General features: G+C 45.1%; 1 protein-coding gene across 2 annotated transcripts in view; it reads left to right on the top strand.

Moving 5' to 3' along the window:
• The window catches only part of Cenpp (centromere protein P), a 199,421-nt gene that overhangs the window by 186,521 nt on the left and 402 nt on the right, over positions 1–12,498 (top strand). The window contains exons 6-7 of one of the 2 annotated variants that reach the window (XM_027409940.2): positions 11,123–11,202; positions 12,141–12,232. In XM_027409940.2, the coding sequence (XP_027265741.1) occupies positions 11,123–11,202; positions 12,141–12,232 (172 nt within the window). The remainder of the gene's footprint in view (positions 1–11,122; positions 11,203–12,140; positions 12,233–12,498) is intronic. The other variant, XM_027409941.2, reaches the window with a different exon arrangement.

Genomic DNA, 12,498 nt, shown 5'->3' with positions numbered 1-12,498 from the left:
GTGTGTGTGTGTATGTATGTATGTATGTATGTATGTATGTATGTATGTATGTGCCTGTGCCTACAGAAGTCAGAAGAGGATGTCCAATCCCCAAGAACTGTACTTACAGGTCATTGTGAGCTACCATGTAGGTGCTAGAAGTTGAACCTGGGCCCTCTGCAAGAGCAACAAGAGCTTTAAACCACTGAGCCATCTTTCCAGGCCCCAGGCTCTTTTAATTTTTTTAAGATTTATTTTTATTTTATGTGTGTGAGTGTCTGCCTGCGTGTCTGTGTACCACATGTATGCCTGGTATCCAAGGAAGCCAGAAGAGGATGTTAGATCCCCTGGAATTGGGTTTATCATGTGGACTCTGAGAAGGAAATCCAGGTCATCTGTAAGGTGCCACGAGAGCAGTGAGCTCTTAATCGCTGAGTCAGCTCTGCAGCCCTGAGATCCAGGCTTTTTAAGGTTGGTGTTTGTTCATATTAATGGTTGGCATTAGATGGAGAATATATGAGCAAAGCTTTTTAAAGGCAATCACATTTACCAATAGAAATGTTTTTGTTTGTGCCGTCTCCCTACTATCAGAGTCAGTCACAAGCATAGCATGTAATTGTATTACAAAATGATTATAAAACATTTAGCTTAGCTGGCATTGTGGTACACGTCTTTAATCCTGGCACTCAGGAGGAAACGGCAGGCAGATGTCTGTGAGTTTAAGACCAGCCTGGTATACAAGGTCAGTTCCAAGACAGCTAGGGCTACGCAAAGAAACTGTGTTTCAAAAAGTCAAAATAATAATCATCATCATCACCCTACTGACTACAGAAGTGTGTGATTCCATAAAAAGTAAATGATCAATAAATAGTAACTTAAAATATAACATCTTGGCCATATTGAGCTGGCCATGGTGGCACACACCTATAATCTCAGCTCTTGGGAGACTAAGGCAGAAGAATCTCAAGTTTTAAGCCATCTTGGGCTGCCTAACTGTCTGTCTGTCTGTCTGTCTGTCTCTCTCTCTCTCTCTCTCTCTCTCTCTCTCTCTCTCTCTCTCTCTCTCTCTCTGTGTGTGTGTGTGTGTGTGTGTGTGTGTGTGTGTGTCCTCTCTGTCTCTTTCTCTCTCAACATTGCCCATAGTCTAGGCTAAGACAATTAGACAAGTTGTAAGTAAAATGCAAGTCAGTGCAGCAAGCTCAGAAAAGGAGCTGAAAAGAAATTAACACATCAGAATAAACTTTATTAGGAGAGTTTTGAAACCAAGGTGGGTCCATGATCAACCCCTGAGGTAGGAAAGCAATTATGAGAGATATAGCATCCCACCAGAGATAGCTGATGTGGCCTTGCAGCAGGAGAGAGCCTTCCTTCCAGAGCTCAGACTGGAGCTGCATTAGGAAAGATAGCCACAAATACAACATGCTGGGGACCCTGAAAGAAGAGACAGGTCCCCAGGTTCTCTTCAGAATACCCCAGAACAAAGGGGGTTTTCTGGTTTATACATTTTTAGGGGACAGTGAGAAAGTATTACTAGATAGAATCATGGGTTTATCTTGGCAGTTACAAAGGGCAGAGGTTGGGTTTGCTTTTCACTGAGATCTGTGTGATCCAACCATCATAGCAGCGACTGTCATTTCTTTCTACAGTGGGAATGGCGGGAGTGGGGATGGCCTGGTTTCTGGGAGGGAAGAGAAAGCTGGAGAACTTCTGACCTACAGAAGGAAGACAAAGGATACAAATAGGAAAGGAAGAAGTCAGAGTGTCTAATTGCAGACATAAGCCTAATTTAAAAGACCCTAGATTATGATTACATACACACTTAAACTCTCTCTCCCTCCCTCCCCCTCTCTGGTCTGAATAATACTTTCAATGAAAATTATAAGATACAAAATCAGCATACAGAAGTCAGTGGCCTTTCTATATACCAATAACAAACTTTCCAGAAAAGAAATCAGATAAAAAATACCACTCACAATAATGGGGGTGGTGGCTACAAATAAATCTAACCAAGAAGAGAAGACTTCTACAATGAAAACATTGACAAAAACACTAGGCGATGGAAAGACCTTCCATGATTATAGATTGGCAGAATGAATACTGTAAAAATGGTTTTATTAACAAAAGTGCTCTATAAGCCAATGAAATACCCACTAAAATTTCAATTATGTTCTTCACAGAACTAGAAAAACTAAAAAAATTTACATGGAAGCACAAAAAAAAAAAAAAAAAAATTTCCACATACCCAAAGCAGTCCTCAGTAGAAAAAGCAGTACTAGAGTCATCACAACACCTCACCTCAAACTATACCACAGAGCCAAAGTAACAAAAACTTCATGATACTGGCACATAAACAAACAGACAAATAGAATCTGGAACCCAGAAATAAGCTCATAGCACTACAGCCACTTAATTTTCTTTTCTTTTTTGGGGGGTGGGGAGAGGGTTTCAAGACATGGTTTCTCTGTGGCTTTGGAGGCTGTCCTGGAACTAGCTCTTGTAGACTAGGCTGGTCTCAAACTCAGAGATCCACCTGCCTCTACCTCCCAAGTGCTGGGACTAAAGGTATGTGCCACCACTGCCCAGCTTAATTTTCAACAAAGCTGTCAAAAGCATATATTGAAAAAAGGCCTTTTCCATCCTATAACTTCCATTGGAAAGATATAGAAAAATTATATTGCAGTGTTTGTTCATTTGTAAGACTTGGCTTCCCTTTGTTGCTTCTGGTTCTGATTTCTGAGCAGGGCCTTCATGGTTGTAGTTGTAAGCATTGAAGCAACTCTGGTGGGATGGAAAGGTATTCAGGCATTCAGGAGCCAAGGAATACCACAGGTCACATTAAGCATAGCACATTTCAGCCCTGCTTCAGAGAAGGCTTCCCCAGTGTATCAGCTCTGCTCTAGCAGGAGAGGGTTTCCCAGCGAAGTTGTTACAGCCCTGTTCCACTCTACACAGGGTTGTCTCTGCTCTGTCGAAAGAAGTTCTTTACCCAAACCTCATTCAAGAGATTTATTGGGAGGGAAGAATCCAGGAGAGTGGCTGCCCTCTGCCAGGGTGGCAGAGGACAGCCAGGCAGCCAGACAGCCACAAGCTAAACAGACACAGGGTTTATGTAGGGATTCCTAGGGGGCACAGTTTTTCCAGTGAGATTTCCAGGGTGGGGATTGGTCAGATTTCAATCCCTGAACTCAGACTGGCTAGATCTCCTGCTCAGGGATCGGTTAATTTTCTTCAAGGGTTTAGGATCAGATTTGGCTCTGGTTGTAGGGCCAAAGTGTGTTTCTTTCACTGGTCTAATTTGGCTCTAATTTTAGGGTCAGGGTGTATTTCTTTCACTGGCTCTGATTCCAGGGACAAAGTATGTTTCTTTGGCACTGGGTTCAGGATCAGGGTGCATTTCTTTGGTTCTGGTTGCAGGGCCAAAGTGTGTTTCTTTGGCTCCGCTCAGAGTGTGTTTCTTTGGCTCCGCTCAGGGTGTGTTTCTTTGGCTCTGCTCAGGGTATGTTTCTTTGGCTCTGCTCAGGGTGTGTTTCTTTGGCTGACCCTTTTTCCCTACGGTAGTCTCATATTGTGATCTGTGCCATCAACAGTAGCTCCTGGTTTTCTGAGAAAAGCACTAAACATTCTCACATTGATTCGAGATGGAGCTGTTCAAACATATACATTTGGAAAATCACAGAGGTCCTGTTTTTCTAGGCAGGCTAAGAACAGGACAAGCTTTCATCTCCTATCCATCACCTGACTAAGAAGGAGCCAAGAGGGGGGAAACAGAAGGATGGTAGAAGATGGGCTTTGTCCCAATTCTAACAAAGATAAAGTAATTTCTAGTTCAAAACCCTCTTTGAGTGTCTGGTGTGGATGTAAATGAGCAAGTGGGGCAGAGGATGGATTTGTCTCCCTGGGCATACTGTCTACTGTGTCAAAGAAAAAGCAACTTTGGGTCTCTCACCCTGTCAGCAAGTTTAGGCCAAGGGGAGTCAGAGGACACAGGCTAGCTGAACACACTGTCTTGCCTCCTCACACAGAAATCAAGAAATCACTGTATCAAAGATTATAGACAGACAGAGGAAATTTAAATATGAAATCATAAAATAAAAAGCATTTTGAGGAATTTTTGTAGCTTTGCTTGAATTAGAATAAAATGTGCCCCACAAAACCTGAAGACTGTAAGAAAGTAGAAAGAAATGCTTATGGAGACAAAAGAATTTCATCCTAGGGGGTTGAGAAGCCCTAGGCACAGAAATGGCACAGGATGTTAAAAGGAAAGGAAGTCCATTTTGGCCTTGGGGACTGCTATGGACAGGCCAAACAGAGCCCCTGTTCCAAAGAAACTTGACTGTCTGTCCTGTGCCATCTTGGTGACTGCAGTAAGGGGTAGTGCTTTAGTAAGTTTTCCAGGACCAGTTTCCAAAAGAAAACATGGAGAAAAGGGCGTGGTTCCCTCTAGCCTTTGTGCATAGAACATGGTCTCATCCCCTAAGGCCAGGGCCATCTCTAGCCTCTAGTTGGCAGATCTGAATCTCAGGAATGTCTGAACTGCCTGGAGTGACCAAGGTTCCTCCCAAGAGATACCCCGAAGTGGACCATTTTTCTGAGACCCTGCCTTGCACACAGGGCTACACTGACTCAAAGGGCATTTTGGCTGAGGTGCATCTGTGTACTTGTCGACAGCAGCTTGCGGTCTCAGACTGCACTGCAGCCAAAGCCTGGAGAGTTCTTTCTTTGGGCCTCCAGTCAAGAAAGCCTTATCTTTGACTGCATATAAAAAGAATTCAAGGACGAGCTAGAAAAAAGGTAGAAACGAAAGGGATACTATGAGCTTAAGATTTTTGAATATAGACTCTTAGAGATGCACATCCCAAAGACATGACTGTGGGCTTCTTACGATAGTCATACTAAGCTATCATTACAGTGACTATATGAATGATTCTGTGGCTTTCTAAGTTACACTGCTGGATAGATAGAATTTACAGTAAAATTTAATTATTAAGCAAAGTGCTACTAATGTGGTTAAACTCAAAGCCACAACATCGTGGCTCTAAGTAAGCATGGTTTGTTTTTATTGTCCATGTTTGAGATGTCTTTAGAAAGGCAAGCTCTTTAACTCTCTCCCTTATCATTTCTGTTGAAGCAGCTTCTTAGTCCTGAGCCAGTGGGAAGCACAAATTTATCCCAGAATAAAGGGCAGCTTTCTCTTCCTCTTAATTCACCCTGTTTTCTATCCTACCTCATATCCACTGTGGTGATTTGGATAAGAGTAGCCCACATAGGCTCATACACTCAAATGCTTTGTCATCAGCATGTGAAACTATTTGAAAAGTAAGTGGTGTGGCCTTGTTTGAGGAGTGTGTCACTCGGGGTGGGCTTTAAGGTTTCAAAAGCCCATGCCAGGCCCAGTTTTCTCTCTCTCATATAGGACCCTCAGCTTTCTCCAGCACCGTATCTGTGTACCGCTAAGTTCCCCACCATGATGATAGTGGACTAAGCCTCTGAAACTGTAAGCAAGTCTCCAATTCAGTTTTCTTTATAAGAGTTGCCTTGATCATGGTGTCTCTTCGCAGCAATAGAACAGTGACTAAGACACCCACCCCACCCCGGAGCTCCACCACCACAGCACAGACTCTGACCTTCAGTGAATGTGTGTAACTGTGCCAATGAGGTATCATTGTGGATACCCATGGTTGACTTTCAAGTCGTTTTCATTCATCTTTAAGTCTGAAAGTTTTCAACTGTCCTTAGCCTGGAAGCCATACAGAGCCCATTCCAGGTCTCATTTGCATAGGATTGGCCTTTACTCTGGTTCCTTTACCCTGGGGCCACCAGCTGGTTATCCATGCTTATTTTCTTGTTCTTACTGAAATCCCCTAAGTCTTCAGTTTTAAAACATTGTTGCAATATAATCCTGATACAGTAGCTATCTTCCAAATCTAAGCTCCCCTAGTTCTGAAATCTGTGTAGACACAGGAAGTGCACAGAGGAGGGAAGGAGATCAGGAGTGTCAGGGTGAGGCCCACCCGTTGGGTTCTGCACTTGGAAAATGTTTGGCAACAATCCCTGATACCGTTCCAAGCCATCTGCAGGGTTAGATGACCACAAGTCACACTCAGGTAGGGCAAGGCTCTGTGGAGCTTTGTGGTTTTGCTCATGACCATTGGTGATGCAGTGATATTATGGCTTTCCTGGGTTCATGGCCCAATAGCCTGGAATAGACTATTGTAGTTGTTTGCTTATCTGAGCACCACTTGGTGTGTGTTTGTGAAGTCCCTCTGGATAGGCAGTATTCATCATGGACCTCCTATGCTGGTCCGTTATTTTTGTGGATGGTTCCAGCAGTGGTCCTGAGCAGCTCTTTCTCAATGCCTTACTTCCTCTACTGATGATATCAGACCTCTGTTGAGAGTCAGATGAGTGAGGTGAGCCAGTGAGCAGCTGTGCCCCATTGTTCTAACAACCCAGAAGGGTTAGTGCAGACTTCATGGCTGGGCCAGTATTTTTGTGTCTCTAATCATGGGACCAAGTCCAGGAAAGTTAGGATAATACAGTTTGGAGGATTTAATCTGGCAACACAGCTACTTCATTCAACTCTATTTGTATTGCTTCATGGAATGTTTACTTGAAAAAATATAGTTCTGGAGAAAATGGCTTAAAAGTCCTTGGATAGTCAGTCTTTCCATTCAGTATGTAATCAAAGGACTTACAGGCCGGCACCATCTGTCAGCCAGGGGCAGGGGTCAGCACTTGAGTTGGATAGTATGTACTGTGCTTCCCTTTGGGTGGTTGTACTGATGCAAACATTTCCAAAATGGGCTTCTGATGCCGGAGGGGTTGGTTCAGTCAGTTCAGAAGGCTGTGGTAAGAGTACTTCTCCGAAATTACTCTAGAATTGCTAACCCTTTGCTTGCTATAACAACAATCTGAAACACAGCCTGATTCACATGCCACACTGACTAAAAGGATCATGGTATCTGCCAGCCTTGCCTTAGGCCCAGAGTCAGATGAGTTCCTGTCAGATAGATGCTGCACTATGTCCACTGTGTCAGTGTTTAGAATTTTTGAATTGAAGTATCTTTTATTGCCTCTCTCCAGAAGTGCCTTTAGGACCTCACAGCTGGGGGTGAAGTACATCAGACACTTTGGTGCTTTGGAAGTGGCCAGCTAAGCAGTGAAGAGATGTCTTTAGGAAGACAAGCTCTTTCCCTTTCCAGTTCTGGTGAAGCTTCTTAGTCCTGAGCCAGTGGAGTCACCAACATGAGAAGAGGTGTCTAACAGAGATCATACATGTTCCTGTGCACAGACAGGAACAGAAATGGCTGTTGGTGTGTGTACGAGTGTACTTCCCTTACTCTTTCCACTCAGGCTATAATTAAACTCTTAACAAAGCTAAAGCTGTCTTGGTTACCAATCCTATCAGCTCCTTGGAGAGTTGCTTCTTTCCACATGGGGTGGGAAGGTGTGAACATGAGCCACACCCTATAGCACCACTGTTTTTTTCCCGTAAGGAGCAGGTTGTGACAGGTGGGAAATGAGGTTCATAGTAAGTAGTAACCCTAGCAAGCTCTAGGCGCAGAGAGAACAAGGACTGAATGCAGCTGCTGTCAGGGAGAAGGGTAGATAGCCCGCCCCCGAGGCAGAAAGAGCATCAGAAATAGAAAGCCTCTTCTGACAGCCCTCATGGTGGTTGCCATTGCTTCTGGGTGTGGCCCCAGAACCAGAATGAGCCACAGGGCCCAGCTGCTGCCCCTAAACCAACAAGATGTGATATAGGGCTTATGTTGGGATCTGAAGGGACCAAGGTGAGGGGACACTGTGGGCAGCTGAGACATTGGAAGGGCACACATTCCGGCTTTAGCAGTCCAGAATACAGGAAGTGACCTTGAGGGTGAGGAAGAGTAGAGGCTGCAGCCCTACGTCCATGAGCAGCTTCTGTCAATTCGGAACTACTACAAATTCAACAATAGCTGAGGCTCACAGTTTTAAAGTGATTTCTCAAAGTTACCCAGCCAACAAATGACTAAGCTGGGAACCAAGGCCCATTAACCCTGGCAGAGGGGCTGTGCTGGCCCCCTGGAGCCCCAGCAGCCACTGTGGTCTGAGTGGGACTCTATCAGAGTTCCATTAGTCATCTTGACTGCTGTTTAAATTTGCATTTGCTTAATAGCCAGTGATGCTCCTTTCCTGCCATATTCTTACTTGGTTGTCTTTATCTTTTGTCGGTCATTTAAAAGTGGATCATTTGTCCCTTGTTTTGAGTCAGTGCAAGTCCAAGCTGGTGTTAAATGTGTAATCTGACTGTCTCAGCCTCCAGGTAGTAGAAAGGCTGGCATTGTAGGTGTGCATCACCACATCCAGCTGTTGGTCTGTTGTCATTTTTGTTTTGTTTTTGTTTTTCCATGCATACTCCACCATATGGCACACAGCTGAGTAAACACACAGCCTCAGCATTCCTCAGCGGTACCCAGGCACAGCATTCCTGGAGAGCCTGGGGCCCTGGAGTGGAAATACAAAAGCCAGCTGGTTAGTATGCATGAGGCCCCTCCAACAGCCACCTCCATAATACAGCCTTCCTGGTAACATCTGCACACACAGGCTTCTATTGTTCTCTGTACACCAGAGGTTCTGGTGACGTGCAAAACACACCTATGCACTAGACAGAGCATGTCCAAGATTGTCCTTCCAGAGCCTGGCCAGGTGCTTCCCATGTCTGGGCAGCGGCTTTATTGGTGGAAGAATGTATTGCTTTCCAGGTCAGGTTGACAATTTCTGATAAACATTTTTGTTGTCTTACTGGTTTTCATGGAAGATACTCTAAGATATAATGTGTATATCCTTGCCTTTTCAGCAACCATGACTAACTCCTCCATGCCTACTTGGTCCTTCTTTATCGAAGTCAAATATAATGACATTTCAAGTTTCCTGTCACTCTTAAGACTAGTGATTGCAGCTGGGACGTGGTTAGGAGCACTGGCTGCTCTTGTAGAGGTCCTGAGTTCATTTCCCAGCCACCACATGGTAGCTCACAACCATCTGTAATAAGATCTGGTGCCCTCTTCTGGTGTGCAGGCATATATGTAAAACAGAACACTGTATGCATAATAAATAAATCTTTAAGAATAATGGCACTTATAAAAGCACTGGCTGCTCTTTGAGGGGACCCAGGTTCAATTACTAGTACCTACACGGCAGCTCACAACTGTCTATGTTTCACAGGAACCGGCACCTCACACAGATACGCACGTAGGTAAAGCACCAATGCATATAAAATGAGATATTTAAGGAAAAAAAGAATGACACTTATATTAGTAATTGTGATAAGGTTTGGGGCCTACTCAGGCTGTCAGCTTTTAATTCCTTCTTCCTCTCTACTTTGTTCTAGAGTTGAGGTCACCAGGCAAGGAATGAAGCTGGCTAAATGCAGCAACCATAACTTCCATGGAACACACGTTTGCAGCCCCAGCTTTCAGGAGGCACATGTTTGAATGCCTGCCTCTGCCCAGTGTCAGCATTCCTGACTGCATTGTAAAAACTAAGAGTATACTTTGTAGTGAAAGCATCTAATTTGAGTCTTCCTTTTGCTCAAGTAGCAGAGAAGCCTAAGGAGTGGAGATCAGCTCCCTCTCCTGCTTGGAGGCCAAGCCTCAGGCCCCGCCTTGGAGCCAGCCCAAGCCCCAGCACTCCCTTGAGCCCCATGTGCTGCCGCCAAGCACAGTCTGGAAGCTGAACTGCCACGTTCACACACTCCTTTACGTCCCTCAGACAGTTGTTATTAATTTAGAAGAGCCTGAGGTTTAAACATCAACCAGCACTTTCCACTGAAATCACTTAGATATACATTTTTCTCCTAAAAACTCACTTTGCTGAAATTAGTAATTATCTGTAAAGTACACCAGTCCACCCCAGCTTTGGAGTCTGGATGTTCTCTGTTGGTGGCTGCATGCATGGATATTTGCAGCCTTTGCTTCCCTTGCCAGCAGTGGCTCTCCCAAGGGTAGTAGTCTGCATTCTCTGAAGGGTTGGAATACATCTTTGTCCCATGGAACCTTGTTTGATGGACCCAGACTGCTTTAATCCAGCCAGTCTCTACAGTCTAGAAGGCTCTACCCCGGGTCCCAGCCCAAGCCCATGGCGACAGTGGCTCTCTGGCTGCCCCAGGGGACAGCTGCACCTTACAGCCCTTGCTTGACTTAGTTATCGCCCTGGGAAGCATTTCTTCTTCAGGCACTGAGGGGTACATGGAAGGAGCTTTCAAAGGTGGCCTTGAGACCATAAAGTCTCATGATGGTGCCAACTTCATGTTTGTTCTTTATCCTCTAACCCTGTAGTCTATTTGCACAAGAGCAGACAAAAAGGGCCACAACTATGCACATCAGTTATATTTGTCACCCATTCAGGTACCTGGAAAACAAGCTTTGTTGTCACAGTGATATAATTGAGTATATCAGTTCTGATGTGCTAACACCTCATAGGTCCTGCTGTGGAAAAGCAGAGCAGTCATACGATTTGAGGAAATCATACCTACTCTAGAGTGGCAAACCTAGAAATCTGTGACATTCAACCCACTCCTGTTCTCTGTAGACAGAACACTGCAACCAGGAATGGTAGGGATCTCCCCTTGAAGCTGACACCAAACCCCATGCTTTTCCCTATCACAAAGGGGACCTGGTACCTCCACTATAGTGTGGGCACCTGGTTCAGGCCTGGCCCGTGTCAAGGATTCAAGGGCAGAAGCTTATCTGGATGAGTTGTGAGGATGGACAGGCTTGGTTCCGGATAGCAGCCAATACCCACAAGAGCCTCAATTCCAAAGGCTTTTTTTGTAAGTCTCCATTTTACAAAGCCCTTTAGACACTAGCTTGAGAGCTGTAGTGCTCGTCCAGGTCCTGAGACAGAGTTGACAAGTTGCCCCCAAGTGGTAGGCAGGCAGAAATACAAATGAAATTGGAAATGAAGTTATATAGTGATATTATCATGAGATCTCAGGAAGGGACAGCCATTAGCTCCTGAGGTGGCAGAATAGGTAAGGACAGGAGTGGGAACAGTACAGTGGGCACCACTTCAATCTCAGACTCCAGATGTTTTTCCTGCCTTTCAGGATGCTATTTCTTGTAGATGGGTCAGACTGTAACCATTTATTTATTTTCACATACAGGAGAAGTACCCAGATAGCGTGCACCTTTCAGAGGGCACCTGCTCCCACTGCATGGAGATCCACAGTGCCAGGCAGCCAGGGTAAGTCTGTGCAGCATTAAGTGCTGGAACCAGGACTGTCCACACATAGTAGAGACTAAGAAACTACCTAAGGAGGACTAAAGAGTATCGGTGCAGAAATGGGTGGAATCACAGCAGATAGATACCCATCCACAGTGGGCAGGTGGACCACTGTGAAGGGAGAGCAAAGGTTGGAAAGGAGTACAGGGCTGGAAGAGCTAAATGCTGGCCTGGGGGCAGCAAGAGACAGATCTCTTCAGGGTCCTTGGGTGGCCAAGAGAAGGTAGAGGTGTGTGGTCACCAGCCTCAGAGAAGCCGAGATAAACAGGGGCACCTCTACTCTGGGCACCTAAGATTCTCGGCAGCACCCTCCCACAGCCACAGCCACAGTCACTTTTCTGCTTTTCATCTTATGCCTTTGCGTTTCACATGTGGCCATATGTGCTTCAGGACCTAGAGCCACAGTGTGACCACACTTAGTCTGCCTTCTAGCAAGGTCTTTCTTACACAGGCTGCTGGGGCTGGCCTTTGTCATGTGGTTGTAGTTCACTTCTCATGCCTCATCCTCCAGTAAGGAGTTCTGACTGTGTTTCTCAGGTCCTGAAGGTTTGGGCCTTCCATTCCTGTTTCTCCTGCCATATAGCACATGGGCTGCTCCTAGAATAAGAAAATTCCAACCATGAAGAAAGTGTGCATGCAGCTTCCTACCCATTCCAGATCATTTTCAAAGAATATTGCCACAACACTACCACAGGAATATCCTGTTGCCTGTCCCATTTCTTATCACATTGATGTTTGCCAAGGTGTGGGTACAAAGCCTATTGCTGTGGTCCAAGTTCCCACACTTTCTTCTTCTGTGGGGAGAGGTCTTTAGGAGGAGAGTCTGGCCAGTAGAGACCACATGCCCAGAGGCTAATCTTTCTGAATTCCAAGAACACCAAACATTGCCTCTTTTTCAGGTTTGAACTAGTGATTGTTTGGAGGATACAAATAGATGAGGAAGGGAAGGTTTTCCCAAAGCTGGATCTTCTCACCAAAGTCCCAGAGCGAGGTAGGACTCTATGTACAGACACCCTTTTCACAAGACTTGTAAGTGGACCCAACAGAGCCATCTGAGTGTCTTATCTGGGTTTACAAGGGAAGAATCAAATGTTGAAATTGTCATTAATGTACTTTGTAGATCACCTTTTAATACACTTCAGTCAGTAACCACCTAAACAGGGCATGAGAGGGGACTACTGTCCTAAGGCCTTTGCAGGCTTCGTGGTGCAAGGCATTTTCTCTGTCTCAAGTTACAGGTAATATCGCTCCTTGGGC

Source organism: Cricetulus griseus, chromosome 3, assembly GCF_003668045.3.
Source record: "Cricetulus griseus strain 17A/GY chromosome 3, alternate assembly CriGri-PICRH-1.0, whole genome shotgun sequence".
In the NCBI taxonomy this organism is placed as follows: Eukaryota; Metazoa; Chordata; class Mammalia; order Rodentia; family Cricetidae; genus Cricetulus; species Cricetulus griseus.
This window is presented reverse-complemented; position numbering and strand designations above follow the sequence as displayed.